The sequence below is a fragment of the Tenebrio molitor genome, chromosome X (genome assembly GCF_963966145.1).
Source record: "Tenebrio molitor chromosome X, icTenMoli1.1, whole genome shotgun sequence".
In the NCBI taxonomy this organism is placed as follows: domain Eukaryota; kingdom Metazoa; phylum Arthropoda; class Insecta; order Coleoptera; family Tenebrionidae; genus Tenebrio; species Tenebrio molitor.
The window spans coordinates 7,365,039-7,380,597 of NC_091055.1; the positions used below are offsets into that span (position 1 = coordinate 7,365,039).

The 15,559-nt window shown below is 32.7% G+C and overlaps 1 protein-coding gene and 1 long non-coding RNA gene across 3 annotated transcripts; one reads left to right on the forward strand and one right to left on the reverse strand.

Annotated features, from left to right (window-relative positions):
* Positions 1-7,608: 7,608 nt before the first annotated feature.
* LOC138139703 (uncharacterized) lies at positions 7,609-8,229 on the forward strand. The gene is made up of 2 exons (XR_011162352.1): positions 7,609-7,789; positions 7,841-8,229. It is a non-coding gene; the product is annotated as an uncharacterized lncRNA (long non-coding RNA).
* Positions 8,230-8,240: 11 nt separating this feature from the next.
* Positions 8,241-14,899, reverse strand: stau (double-stranded RNA-binding protein Staufen). Of its 2 annotated transcripts, none has more exons than XM_069060115.1 (9): positions 14,568-14,899; positions 14,405-14,496; positions 14,260-14,349; positions 12,438-12,937; positions 10,829-11,147; positions 10,335-10,774; positions 9,652-9,984; positions 9,240-9,598; positions 8,241-9,028 (listed from the first exon to the last, which is right to left on the reverse strand). In XM_069060115.1, exons 1-9 carry the CDS (start codon positions 14,618-14,620, stop codon positions 8,974-8,976), a joined length of 2,241 nt encoding a protein of 746 aa, XP_068916216.1. In that variant the 5' UTR covers positions 14,621-14,899; the 3' UTR covers positions 8,241-8,973. The 2 variants fall into 2 exon arrangements, with proteins under 2 accessions (XP_068916216.1, XP_068916215.1); XM_069060114.1 differs by having other exon boundaries at positions 10,335-10,777.
* Between the last annotated feature and the right edge of the window lie 660 nt (positions 14,900-15,559).

Here is a 15,559-nt window from a genome sequence, read left to right on the forward strand (position 1 = left end):
GTTTTCAAAATGTTACGTCGTAAAGAATTAAATGATGCCGATGTGTGTTTTGCGAGAGATAAATAAAAAATAAATTTATGAGATTTTTAACAATGTGCCGAAAATAGATTATTGATCTGAGAACCATGCCAAATCTCTGATGAATTATTTTGAAAAGAAAACAAGCAAATTAAAGTCGTTAGCGTTAATGATGATTTGCGAAAAAATGAAGCAGAAGATTTTGTAAAATAAATAATTATGACTCTACGGCTAATTAATTATTAACGCTCATTATGTCAAATTGCCTCTTAGTTCATAATTAAAATTAAATAAATTATTCGCGTTCATCCCAGAGACAAGAATTTTCAGTTCCATCAGATTTAGAATATTTGTATACACAGCAAACTGAAAAATGTAGCTGTGAAAAGTATTGTGAAAAATCACTCAAATGTCGCACGAAAATTCAAATTAAAAAACCGTCTAATTTTCTTTACTATTTGAGAAAAACTTGCACGTGAGTGTCAACATTGATGAAAAATGTTAATTAATTTCGAATTTGTGCGGGTTATGACGTGTTTTCCTTCGAAAGATGATTTTTCAATGAATAAATTTGGCGAAAATCTTTTTCAAATTATCTGTTCTTGTTGATGTGGATTTTATTTTATCTTCTCACTTTTTCCAATAATTGAATAAATGGGAAAATTATTCAGCTCATTGCTTTTAAAACATCTTTTTCAATTTTAAGCGCATTAACTGGTTTGTTTGGCAAATTTTTTCCCCAAATACGAATACAAAAAAATAATCTGCGCCGCTTACTTTACCTATACACGTTCAAAGACTTCAAAAAATATATATCACTCTCGATTATGAGCAACAAAATTGCAAATAAAAAGCCATTTACTTTAACAGTGAGTGGTCTCTATGTTCCTTGGTGTTTACAAGAAAAAATCAATCATCTGGATGTTTACTACGTGTTTTCATAAAAACAATATAAAATACGTTTTTATTTAGGTGCTCTGTGTTGGAAAGTGAAAATATTTCTCAGACCAGGACACATGTCAATATATAGAAAAACAATGAAAAGCTGCAGACAGAAACTCGTTCGATTCGCTTTATTTAAAATTCGATCACAAAATTCTTTTCTACGGGATAAGCATTTCACTTCTTATATTCTGCATAATACGTTGAAAGCTAATCAATCAGATTTCTTTTTTTTTTATTAAAGTACCAAAAAGTCGACATTTTTTCAAGAAATTCTATCTGGAACTAATTTCAACTTTGCACTTATGGCCAAAATACAATTTTTACAATTACGAAATTGTGTATCAGAAAAATTTTAATACTACAATATCACTGACATAATTTTCCGAACAACATTTTTCATGTTGTTCCGCACCAGTCCTTCTTCGTTCCTCAAAACCCTTTGAGCAATAAAAATCTATTGCGAACTCCCAGTTAGATTCAACAGACTGCTCATATTTGTAATTTAAATTTATTTTTCGTATACGTTTATTTCTAACATAGTTGATCAATTCTTCTGGGTAAGACGCCGTTTAAGAATTTCTAACGCAAACCTCGCCAGGGTTCACGAACCACCACAAAGAACCCCTGTTCCACACGAACACACACATAGTTTCATTTGGATCTGGTGTTGTGTCAACTCAAAAAATGGAATATTTAGGAACACATTTTTAAGTCTATCGTTTCAATTTACAAAAGAAAAGATATTTTTTAATTGAACAATTTAAAAAATTACGATATCATAGTGCGGAAATGGAAAGGAGCAAGAATGTCAAAAAGATCTAAAAAAAAATCCCGCTTTTTCAAATCTACAAAATATAGTTTTGTTAAAATGAAGGTGGTGACTTTATTTTAAAAATTATGAGATTTTTATTTTTATACAATGTGCTTCATCCAGAAATTTTTAAATTGCATGTCCTGATAACAGTGATAACACTGATAACGTTATAACGACGAGTAAAGGAACTGGAAATTGGTGAGAAAACGATTATGGAAGATTTTCAAATTGTTTTATCTAATCTGACATTGGCTATTTAAATATTTAAAATTATTATCATGTTTTGAATTTTTTGTCTCCAGTTTCAAGTCTTTAACGGAAAGATTAATGTTCAGATTAATACGTAAAATCATTTTGTTTAAAAGTAATTAATATTAAAAACCAGAATTGGTTTAGGCTAAAAAATAAATAATAAACGTCGAACATTATCTACACTTTTTGAAAGCTTCCGAGATATAATACATAATTATGCATAAAAACCTCTGAGTTTATATTAGTTTTTTTACTGTTGGTATTTTTTATTTAACAAAAAATACATTGTTGAAAAAGTTGCTCTTTTCATATTTACAATATGTTTAATGTTCTTAACATAATTTTTTCGACCTGAATTATTGCCCCCTTCCAAAACTTACCTCAGTTTATTCAGGATTAGCGAGAAAACGTTATTACGTGAACTGTGAACACAGTTTTTTTAAAAGCATTTTTTTTACGATTGTATAAAATTTGAGAATGTCAGAATAAATTAATTACCTTCAGCGTCAGTGTTTTCACTTTATGAAACCGCGGTAGACCAATTATCTTTTTCAACATGGAAAAAAATATACTCAAAGGTAAAACATACTTTATTAGAGAAAAATTAAATCGCATTCTACAAAACAAACGTTGGCAGAAATGAAACTGTCATTTAACTTTTCCCTTTCATTTCACCTTTTAAGTCCGCTTATATTTTTATTCGTTTTGTATTAAAAAATCGTTGACACGATTTCGGCAACTGTGCTTTTTACATTTTCCACTTTTCTTTTTGAGATACATATTTTTCAGTGTTTAAGTCACACGCAGATGGACCTTGTCTGTTGAAATATTTAAACCTCGGGCTATGCTAGTAGAGGTAAATTATAAAAAAAATCGAATCATTCACATTGTTTAAAAAACGACAACAAGTAATATGCTCGACTGATTAGATACAAGTTCCTTTTTCTTAATTTAAGTTTTTCTTCGATCACCGTTTAGGCGAGATTCCGAAATTCATTAAAGTTATCGTTATTGATTATAGATGTCTCTAATAAAGCGAGCTTCCTTCGGTGGGCGTTATGAAATGATATGGAGATCATCTCTCCTTAATTTTTGTCTTCCTAGTCATATACTGTAGGTCAAGACACTTACATTTAGGTCAGATCTTTCTAAAATAAATTGCATAGTAAGGACAGGCGTCTGCGCAACGTATTGATCCGATTTCACTCATCATAATAAAACTCATCAAATTTGTTTTACTTTATTTTTTTTTTAATTCTAAATGTTGGCATTACAATGAAAAAATCATCACTGATTTGGTAGAATTTGACTCGCTATGATCTTTGCTGCTGAAATCTGCCCTACAAGCTGTGAACGCATTGTAACTATTGATTTTTATTCAAATATAGGATTGGAGAAAGAGTACATTAGAAAAAAAATTCCACTCCGAGTCGTCACTATCGCAAAAGCAAATCAACAAAAGGATGATTTAATTTGTTTTTCTTATTTAAAATACTCTTCTGCATATAGGATTACTACATTCGCTCTTTAAATGAACCATAACTAATCCAATTTTAGCCCAAATTGATCAAATTGATTGTAAATGATTGCGATCGGTTTAGATACTTGAGTCAAGTGAAGTGAATGCACTTGAAGAAATAACTTTATCGTTGAGGGAATTTACTTGGTGGATTTGTATTTTTTCTGAGGGCGAATATAAAGTTGGAAAGTTTTATCTGAATTATGGATCACCAGAACGTATCATTAACAAAATCTGCGCAAAATTACAAATTATTTTAACAACTACAATTCTAGATTTGTCATGACGATAAATTTCTTATCATATTTATTATGTTTAGTAGTATGCAAGTATTTCTACGACACATATTTATTATATGTACTTAATACATTTTTCATGTGTGTTGGGGGTAGGTATGTTAACAAAACAAAATCGAAGTCAGAAATTTAAATTAAAACATGTACAGATATACCTACAAGTGTCCCACCTGAATGCGTACAAAAAAAAATATGTTTATTTTTTCGTTATTTAATACTTGCCATTATAAACAGATAATACATATCAAAAATAGTAAATTTAAAAGTTTCCCGCCTTTTGTTCACATATTCGGGAAACGAATAGACCCGAATTGGTGTTTTCATGTGAATGAACTACAAAGTAAAATATAAACTACTGCAACAACTTTTAAACTGATCGATCTACATTTTGTCAGATTGTATCAAGAAGTTGTATTAAATCAGAAATCAGGTCCTTTCAGTTTATGTTGGTATTGTCTTTATAGATAAATGTAACATTTTATTAATCATTTTGAAAAAAAAAGAAATTAGCAATAAGTTTTAAAATAATTAAATAAAAATTGCTCGTGAAGTGTTGTTTCAGTTTGCTGAAAAAACTGGTTAATAAATTTTAACTTTGAATTTATCTTAATACCTATTTTAATCGCTATAAGTTTAGCTTTATAATGTATGGGGTTTTGTGTTTCTTTATGAATTTCCTTATAATGTTCAAGATATGAACAAAAACCAACTTTCCTTTATTACATCACTAACCTGTGGGAATTTGATCTTCACCTTGAGGTGGATGAAAATTGAGCCTCTCGATCATACAAGGTACGAGTAATAATGAGCCCAACAATATAATATTTGTGATGCAACCAACAATACATGTCCCTCATAGTTTCTTAGTTTCTGTTTTTATTGATTCTTCCATATAATGATTTTGATTAAATTTGACAAAATGTAATGTCGGGTATATTGACTATAAGTATATTGTATAAAATTAAAATATATTTTTTTTAATCCACATAATCGGTGCAAATGTAATGTTGGCTGCATCATACATTTCGTTAGGCTCATTATTACTCATGAATCACCCTGTATACAGAAAAGCCAATACAAACACTCTTTGCTATTTTGAGTTTTTTCAAATAATATTTGAATTATTTGAACAACACAAATATTAAATGTACGCAGTATGTAAAGTTCTCCCAGAGCTGCAGCGGTTTTATGGCAGGGTACCATTGTATAAACGTTAACAACACCGACAATAGGTTTAAACCGCAAGTACAACCCCTAATCGTAAATTCGTCCAAGTACTACCCTGTAAACTGACAGGTATAGAACGAAAATGATGATTGACAGGGGTCTGTTTATGTCGCGTATCGGCATCTCAACAGGCGTAATAATTACTATTGCCCTGCCATAAAACCGCTGCAGCTCTGGGAGAACTATAATACCGTGCGATCAACAATTATTTGGATCAAAGAAGCTTTTGAGATTTTGGACGTTTGTCCAAATTTTTGGTGGTTCAGACATTTAGATGCTCTGGAATGCATGGTAATATTTTTGGTTGCATACACTTGTTTCAATTTAAATTTGACACTTTTTACTGAAATTTGGCCAAACAAGCAACTGAGGCAACAGAACTGTATGTCCATTACCTGTTATTGAAAACACCATTACGAAAGTAAGATTCAATGATGAATCTTTTATGTTCTGAAGTAAAAACCATTTTTGCGTTAAAATTTGATTAATAGTGACAGAAAGATACGAAAAATCTGACACTCAAAGTCATAGCCGCCCCTTTTTGCTGATTGTATTAGGTATATAAATATTGTATATCATCTATAGTAGTTTGTCAGGATCAGGATTTTTCAGCTATTTGAGTAACTTTGGGTTCGAATTATCTGAACGACAATACAACCCAATTAGCAAAAATATTATTTCGCAAAATTTAATTTTGACGTCGAAAGTGTCTGCACGATGGCATAAAGTAGAAGAAATTAATCTCTAAAAATAAACTAGTTACATATTTTAAATGTTTTGTTTTATTGTAAAATTAGAATTCAGAGTAGGTAGATATTCTTTGATAAAGCAAGGGCTAGAGTGATTCTTAATAAAACAAAAAATGCGAGAGAGATTTGTCGTAAGTTCTAGTTAATTATTTGATATTTGAATCACCAACAAAACACCAGAAATCCTCCCATTGGTCATGTAACAAAGTACCTATAGTTCAATTGCTATTGTTCTTTTATGTAACGCATCACCCTATATTTCTGTTAACCGTCACCTAACTATTCCTAAAAAGAAAAATCGTTATTTGTTCTGAATTATATTATTTTAATTAGATCCCTTCAATGGTGTTAGAATAATGTAATATTTTCTTTAATTTTTAAAGACATTACCAAATGTGCGACTCAAATATTAAAAATATGTAGGTAGGTACCGTATGTCCCCGGATTGAGTTTACAAGAGGAGAAAAACAATTATTTTACGCAAAAAAACTGCAGAGGAAAAAAATTTTTTGCTTCATTTGAAACCCCCATTTCTGTTATTAAAAAGACTTCTTCAATACAGAAGAAGAAAATGCAGAAAAAATATTTTACTTTTTTTAAAATCAAACGATAATTGAATATAAAAGTATTCTATTAACTCTCCGCCGTTTTCTGCACATAATTCAACCTTACAGTAGTAGCGTACCTACCTGTTGTGATAACTTATAATACTTGATACAATAATTCTTTACGAACCTAATGCCATATTACGTCTTACTATATGTTGAAGGAGAAAATGATTTTGAAAAATATCGAACATTTTTGTTTGTTAATCCTTTCAGATTTGTGGTGTTTACGCATTGGCATATAAGAAAACACAACCCGTAATGTTTGTTGACGGGCTTGATTTCAGGCTCGAATAAATCCATAATTAAATTTTCGTAAACAGAATTCACTGGTACATACGTTCTGCTTGAGGCCACCATCTGGTTTAAAAATTTCCACATCAATTAAACTATGCGTTCATATCTCTTTATTTTTCATAATGATACACAAAATGTTTTTCTTTTAATAGTCGATTTGAAATTATACCGTTATACTTAACAATAACACATGCCATCCTTTAACTAATCCCAAAACACTTTTTTTCATTTCTCGATTCGTTTCCATTATTATTAACTCCAATACTAATTTTTATTACTGTTGAGTAAGATTGTTTGGATTTTATTACCTTTTACTCACTACGATTTTTAAATCATCAAGTAATAACACAAACGTTATTTCAGCAAGTATTAATGTTTCACGATTTTTCTTTAAGCCATTAACCAACTACTCAAATATTAGGGGGTTTGGCATATTTATCAAAATAAAATTATAAATATGAAAAAATGAAACCCAATTTATTGTTCATTTTTAATTCAGTCCGCTAAGATTTGAATACCTACGTAATTCTTAATTGATACAATTCGTGAATATATAAATTTATAATAAAGGCTTAAATGACATTAATATAAACAAACAAGCGTTATTATTTATGTTTTAGTTTTTAGTACTGAGCAACTACTATATTTATGTATGAATATAAAAGGGTATGCAACCAGCAACACACATTGGGATTTAATTTTTGTAAACATTCTTGCAAAAAATATGAATGCAAATTTTGTATGTGACAATTATTTTAGAGTTTATTAATGTTGTTTCTTCAATTCTTCCTAAAATTATAAAATGTAAATGCAACAAATGTACCGGCATTTTATAAATGTTATACAACCAACATTACTAAGGTGGTGTGACATGCGCAAACGAGTTTTTCAAATTGCGCAAGCGCTCTGAATGATCTTTTATGAATTTCAAATAGTTAAAAAAGTTATCAGAAAAGCGTGGTCGTTATTTCAGTCGTGCAACTGTTCCTCTAATAGTAAAAAGTAATCGTTCCAAATATTCCGAAGACTGCACCAGGGCTGTAACCAAAACTGTGATATATTTAAAAGTAAGTTTTCTGTCATAAACAGTTCAATTTTGGTGAGTGTATTGGTTGTAGGTCAACATGAGTTCAACAAATTTCTACATCGGCTTGCCGGAACACGGTGGCCGCAAAAACGGATCAGAAACTCGAGGACAGACGCATGACAATATTTTTGGAGCAGCAGAACCGGCCAAACCCACTCCTAAAAAGAACATACCAGCATCCACCATTAAAAATATTTTTGTGGAAAAAATTGATAATGAAAAACCAGTAGTTAAAACTCAAGAACTGAAAGGTGATAAGACTGACAATGGAAATGAAACTGCCCAAATAGGCGACCGTGTCCGTGTGCCCCCAGGTGGGTTCTCAACTAGACTTTGGTAGTTTCCACAGTTGCTATCTACTGATAGTTGAAAATTGGTGTTAAAAAATTTCAAATTTTAAGATGTAATTTTTTTTTTAAATAAACACTTGGTTTGCTTAATAATGTTTATTGATTTCAAATTCAATGGAGTCAAATACAATATTCAAATGGCCTACAATGAATACAGTTAATTTTTAACTTACATGTGTAAGTTGAACAATGACAACTAAAAATTTTAAGTCGAATTGTGAGTACTAAAACGTTAAAAAACGACGAAATTTACGAAACAAATTTAAAAAATTGTTACTGATGAGATGTAGGTTGTTCCTCAAGTCTCCTGGAATAATGAAATCAATCTACAACAAATGAAATACCAGCAGATCAGAATTGTATTGCGTCTAAAGAATAGCAAACAGCACTTTCCTCAATATATTTAAGAGTTACTTAAAACTTGTCATACTTAACTTAAATAATATATTAATTAACAAATTTTTTTTGTTGAAATCAATTCTGAACTACTGTGTTCCCAAGTTCGTTTTCTGCCCTTGAAAACGAAACGGGATCGCACTGATTTACAAACAGTGCAAGCAATAACCAGAATTACACAGATACATGAAATCATTTCATATAACATCATATGTTAATGAAATCACATAAAACGAACCAATAATTCTTAGTTATTAATATGCATATTTGACATGGCCACATGGAACTCTTACAGATACATGTCTGCATCAATGAAAATACAATTATTAAATATGAGATTTTTGTATTTTGGTTTTCAACAGTCTAATCTTAAAATTTTTTCATTGATGCAGGCTATGCTAGAGTTCACAGTTAACGTTTACTTCTTGACTCCATTTTGGATTCCAACCTTGGAAGACCCTTGGGAAGTGGTACTGTAACAGTTGCACCGTTAACACTGACAATTCTTTTGGAGCACACGCTAGCGTGAAACCAACCAATTTCTCTACGACATACTTCCCCCCAAAAAAATCAATCTGCACACAAAATTGAAGTTATTTTTACTAGTCCATCTGGCGACCGCGACGGGAGTTCGTGAGGTATCATTAATTGCACGCTAGCGTGCGAACAACGAACGCGACGTACATTTCATTACCGCCTTCTTTATTGGGGCCAACTATGTCCAAACCCAGCTCTGACAAAACTTTGAGTGCTTCTAACGCAGCTTTCTCATGAGAGGCCTCAGTGGTGGGGCCTTCGCCATGACAAACCTGTGGAGGATTGGTGCTTAGAGACACCAGAGTTAAATACATCTCGTGATTAGCCTTGGGAAAATCAGAGAACTGAACTTGGATGTTCATCAGTTGCGCCAAGTACATCAACTGATCTTTAGAACGAACACCTTGAATCGGCTGAGGAGGACTTTTCAACTGAGCCTGTCCTGTCTTCTTGTTATCTGCACACGAATTGGAGTTATTATTCATTACGTTTTCCTTCGGCTTGTTCTGGAACCCATTCGAACGTGGTGTCAAGTGTGGAAAGCGATTCGAGAACTTACTTGTTGGAAGTTGGTGGATTGGTCTCCTACCAGCAAAATACCTGGGACCAACTGTCTCCCACCACTTCCTCCGACCGAAGGTGTCGTCTCGGTTTTCTCTTCGACGAAAGTCACTTTGCGAGTTTTGTCCCCGATTTCTGTTTCCTTTTCAGTTTTTAGTACCGGTTTCGGATTAGAGGGCGGGTTTCCGTAGCCTAATTGATTCAGTAGAGCCTCTGCGGCGTTGCGTTTTGCCACTTTTTTATTAGGACCGACTCCTGTACAAGAATGACCGTTAGCAGATGCTTCTATCACGAATTCGCGACGGCGAGGAGCTCCACGCTCTTCCAAAACCTGGCAAAAATGTTCAACTTCAACATAACAAATGCCGCGATAAATACTACCAAGAATTTAAAAATAAAACAAGCCAACTGAGAGATCATAATTTAAATATGTATTGTCAAACTGTTCTGCTACAACCCTCGACGATATAATGATTCGGTTTCAGCAATAATCACCCAAAGGATTCATCTAAACAAAATATAATATTAACGAGTAATTCAGCAATGTTACTGTTGGTTTTATAATCGAGGATTTTTTTTGAAAAATATCTACGTTGACTAGTGTGTATTTGCGTATACACAATTATTAATGTCCCCGAGCCTCAGATCAACTTTTGACGATATCTGCCGCAGAATACTCACGGTATAGACAGGTTCTCTCTCTTTGTTGGCCTGTTGTATCTGAATTAGGCGCGAAATAGGATTGATCTCTTCGGTGAACTCGCTCGACTTATCCATATTAACTTTGATCAAGTTTCTGGTTTTCTTCTTGTTGGTGACCCTCTTTCGCTTGAGATGAACCATACTGTGCATATTGGGTAACGGTGGTAATTTGGCCAGTTCCTCCAACATTTTTTCAGCTGCGCGTTTCTTGGATATTTTCTTACCATTACCTTCTCCCTCTGCAACAAAATTGCCTACGCGGCACTGAGTTACGAATACCTTCATGTGTGGTGGACCCTTTTCGCTAAGAACATCGAATGTAACGTTGAGATTTCTTTTCAGAGCGATTTCGTGTACGAGAGAAATGGGAGATTTCAGTTCGGTGTTTATGTCGGTTGCTCCGGGGCTCTCTTGTGTGGCTACTTCAGAACAAGTACAGTATTTTACTAGACTAGCGACGGTCGGTGTCTTACCACTCTCCGGAGTACCTGCTTGCTCGCTACAATCTCCCATCGCTTTTATGTCATCGATGGCTTTAGCTGCCGCATCGTGGCGAGCGGCCTGGACTGTGTAGCCCACACCCGGGTACTCCCTGTCACCCACCCTTAACCTGACAGTGTAAGGATCTCCCGGATTGTGTGGACCTGTTGGTCTATATTGGCCGTAATAGCGGTTTTCGTGGTAAGGATAGTGTGGTCTCATGTTTCGACGTGTGTCGTAGCCGTATCTTGGCTGATTTTGGGCCCCGTATATGTTTTGACGGGGGTAGTAACCAGTCTGATTTATGTAACCCTGACGAAATAACCTCAAATTAATATGGAGAAAAGTATGCCGTTCCTAAGTTTCCAACTAACAAATTAGAATACCCAGTGAAATAATTATCCCAGATAAAATTTAAAAAAGAAAAATAAAATGAGCACCTCAGTAAAATATTTTCTAATTAAATTTCACTATCAGAACGTTAAAAAATGATTTCACTGGCTAAACACCAAGTATTTAAATATACCTAACAATAACTTATGAATTAAAAATTAATTAGAATGATAAGCGTAATACATATATGATTAGGTATGTTGAAATCGATATTTCAAAAATATACAAATATACTGGGATGTTCTACTTTATAAAATCATATTAGAACTTTTATTGTCTCCCTAGGAGACCCATTCAATGAAAGGAAGTTTAAGAGAGCAAAATAAAATGTATAACGTTTGTTACATGACGATAAAAAATTATATGCAGTACCATACTATTTTTCGCGCGATAGCATTGTTGGTCAAAAAATTCTAATTTTGGATATTCCACAAAAAATGCGTTTCATTACATCCATAAACAAGCTTCTTGTTATCTCGGTTGTCACTTATTAGATGCTTGTTGTTTTTTTGTGATTCGTTGATTAAGAATTTCGGAAATAACGAACCAATTCTTGTAGTCCCCTGATATTCGTTATAATCGGAGCCAATTGATTGTAATTATTATTATTAATGTATATTAAAACGTGTTGTGAAACTTTTCAGTTAAAAATGTTTAAAATTTTTCAATTTAGAATAAGTCGCGTTAAAAAAAGTCTAGAATCGTGTTACGTAAAATTCTGCACGTTTGCTAAAACTTGAACAAATTCATTATTTGTGCTACAAGGATTAAAGTAAACAAATTTTTTTTTAACAAATTTAATAAAGAAAGTAATGAACGAGACACGTGCACGTGTTTACTTAGTTTAAATTTTTTTTTTGTGATTTATTTTCCCCTAATATGTAATACACAAAATTAGACTTTTAGTTATTCAACGCGGGTTTTTTTTTGTTATTGGAAGATATTACTTCATCAAAATTTAAAATTCCTGTTTCTGTAAATATTTCTTTTCAGATTTTGCTTTGCCAAAAACAAATTGCATTTTATTCTATTATTCAATCTTTCTGGAAAATATTGAGATTTTCTTTCGACTTTTGATTAGAGTTAGAAATATAGTATACATTTTTAAAGTTTCGGCGAAATTAGTGTTCTATTTACGTGAGTTTTTATTTCCATGCACATTCTTTTAATTCGAGAATTAAATAACTTGAATAATGACATAATCTTAACCTGTGAATGATGTGGCGGCGGATTTTCGACGATATAAACTGGTCTTTCGCCGCGTTTCATTGCGAGAGCATTTAATTCGACTGTTGGGGTCATCACACCAGGATTGGTAGCTCTGGTGCCAGGCCGATTTCTGATAGTTTTAGAGGGTGGATGCTTGAATTCGGTCTTGGCAAGCGACTGTGCAGCTGCAGAATGTTGGGCTTTTTTGATACTCGGACCTTCGGATTTGTATTCTTCGTTACCCAGTTTCAATGTGACCGTGAATACTTTTTTGTGAGCTGGTCCAGTTTCCTCTGTCAGCTGATACTGGTGTTGTATTTTATTGTACCTTGCCAATTCATTGACCAAGCACATTGGTGTTTTTTCTTTTATGTTTGCCAAAGTACTACTGGGCGATGCAGACGAAGTACTAGTGTTCGGACCTGTTTGGTGCTGTTGCGTGTCAGTGTTATGTTGAGGTTGTTCCGTTTCTGGCCCTGCTGCGCTTTCGTAGTGATAAACTAAAAATACCACATCCCATCACGTACAATTCGAAGCCAGGAAACAAAATATTTATTAAAAATACTACGGTATTGTAAAAACTTTATTTTCAAAAAATATTGCATAAACCAGGTCCTAAAAAGTAAAAGTATTGTTTCTTTTGTTATTTTCTACTGTGGCCTAATATACGTTTTACCGTTATATCTGTTGCTTGTCTAAGCAATTAATTAAATTGTCTAATCCTAATGCATGTTAATGAAAAACATTCAGTCTGCATAGTAAAAATACATATTGTATTACCAAAAACAACTTTCAAATATTTTAATATCATGCAACAGTTTTAAAAAATTTTGGTTTCTCTTTTATTCAAATCGAAATATGTATTTTGCTTTTGATTTATTCTTTTGGGAAGCCACGAATTCTTTTTATTTTCACTAGTATTATGTATTTTTAATTGATATATAATAAAAACAAATATACAGGCTGTTCTATCTGAACATGAGAAGTCAAAAATTATTTTCTGTTTATGCCTACATTAATATAAAACGTCCTTGTTGCATAGCGTCTGCATCACGCGAAAATATGTTTTACTGTTTTCAGTTTAAAAAAAGTAATAAAAATTGTATTTTCCTCATCACACCAATCGTTTACATTATTTTTTGGAATTTTTTGTCTGTGTGGTGGAGCAAACTTTCATTCATTCATTATATATTTTTTTTTTTCATAAAATTACCCACAGGGACAATAAAAAAAATTCAGCAGACAAATGTGAATATACAGTGTAGTGGATAACTTAAGAACTACATATACAGGTGTCCCAAAATGGCGCACTAACGGTGTAGAAGAGATTACCGTAAACGGCACAAAAATGTCTTATCTTAAATCTACTACGGCAACATTGTAAGGTAATGATGTATGAGTATATCTTTGTTTACATTGTATTACCGTTAATTGCAATTATTGATTTTTTTTGTCTGAAAAATGTTTTACATATTTTTTTCATGTACATTTAAACATCCTCAATAAAGTAGTAAGTAGTTAGTGCGCCAATTTTGGGACAGCCTATATATGCAAAAAGGTAGAATTAAAACACTTAATTTGAAAATAAAATAATTAAAAAATAATGTTCAATTCAAATTTTACAGCCCCTTTAAAATTATGAAATGATTGGTGGAAGGTTTTTAAAAACCAAACTGATAACCAATTTGTGATACCTAAATAAAACCATTCAAATGTCATTTTTAGTTTGTTTTCATTGCATTTATTTAACCTATTTCTCCAAATCCTTTAAATATGACAACAAAACTACACCAAATTAAAAAAAAAAAAACGTTAGTCTTACCTTGCTGTACGTTATTTTTGGGTTGAGTCTGTTGTGGTATTGAAGGGGTTGAAATGAGAGTGGGTCCAGGTGGCATTGAAACGAGAACACCTAAAATTCAACTATTGAAACCATTTTTCTTTTTAATTTGCAAAAAAAACTATACCTGCATGACTGGCAGGTACAGGAGGTTGGATGCTCATGAGCATTGGTTGACTCCTGTGATTTGGAGGTGGCCCCATTTGTTGCATTCCCATCCTGTGTGGAAAAAAATGCATCAGTCCTCAATGAAAGTGTTGCGTTGGGGATGGTGAGTGGCAACGCTTTACCTGGCGTTTCTCTGCATTCCGTTTTGTGACATGTGATGATGTTCTTGCAGCATTATATTTAGAGTAATTTCGGTTTATTTGTCAGATGAAAGGGAGGAGTTGAATAGGAGACCGGTAATGACGTATCAGTAATAATTTTTAGCCTGGCACACTGCAATTATACGTTGAGCATTTAAGGGGCAGTCTAATGTTTATATTAAGTTCAATTCTCTAACCAAACACCACTACTAAATCTTTTTAATACGTTGGCAAACAATAAAGAAAATCAGCAACTAACATGCGGCCATGTTAGAACAATCGCGGTAACATGCAGAAACGTACCGCACCGCAACGTCTGCGCAAGCGCGCAACACACCAACGTATTTGGACATAACGCATTGTTGAGAATTGGCGCGAAAAACGAACTGAAAACAATTTTCTTTTCTATTCACAATTTTTGTAGAAAATGTGTCATACTGGATATATTGAATATACAAATTTGTGCAATTACAAGATAAGGAAAATATTTAAATCGATAATTTTATGTGCATATACACTGTCAAAACGACAATAACGAAATAACTAAAAAAAGCTACGTCCAAACGACGCTTTGTACGTGAGAAAGTTCAATAAGATATAATATCGAAAGAAAAAATTATATTGAAATACATATTCATTCATTATATCGAGCGATCCATTGAATTTGTTATTAAAGTTGGCGCTGAATCTGAAGGCGTAGGTCTTTTTGAGTCGATACACTTATTTGTGGCATTTAAAGTTCCGATCAAATCATGTTACAAAATGCCATCAAAATACTATCAGTGGACTTAAACGAAGGGCCCGTTTATGCTTAGAACAAAATGGTGAATATTTTCAGCGTATGTTGTAACAGTATTTAATAAAATAAACATTACCATTGTAATTTTTCTCTTAACGACGTTTGTCGCGATAGTTATGCCTTGACAGTTCCAGCATCAACTTTAATAACAAATTAAATGGATCGCACGATACGT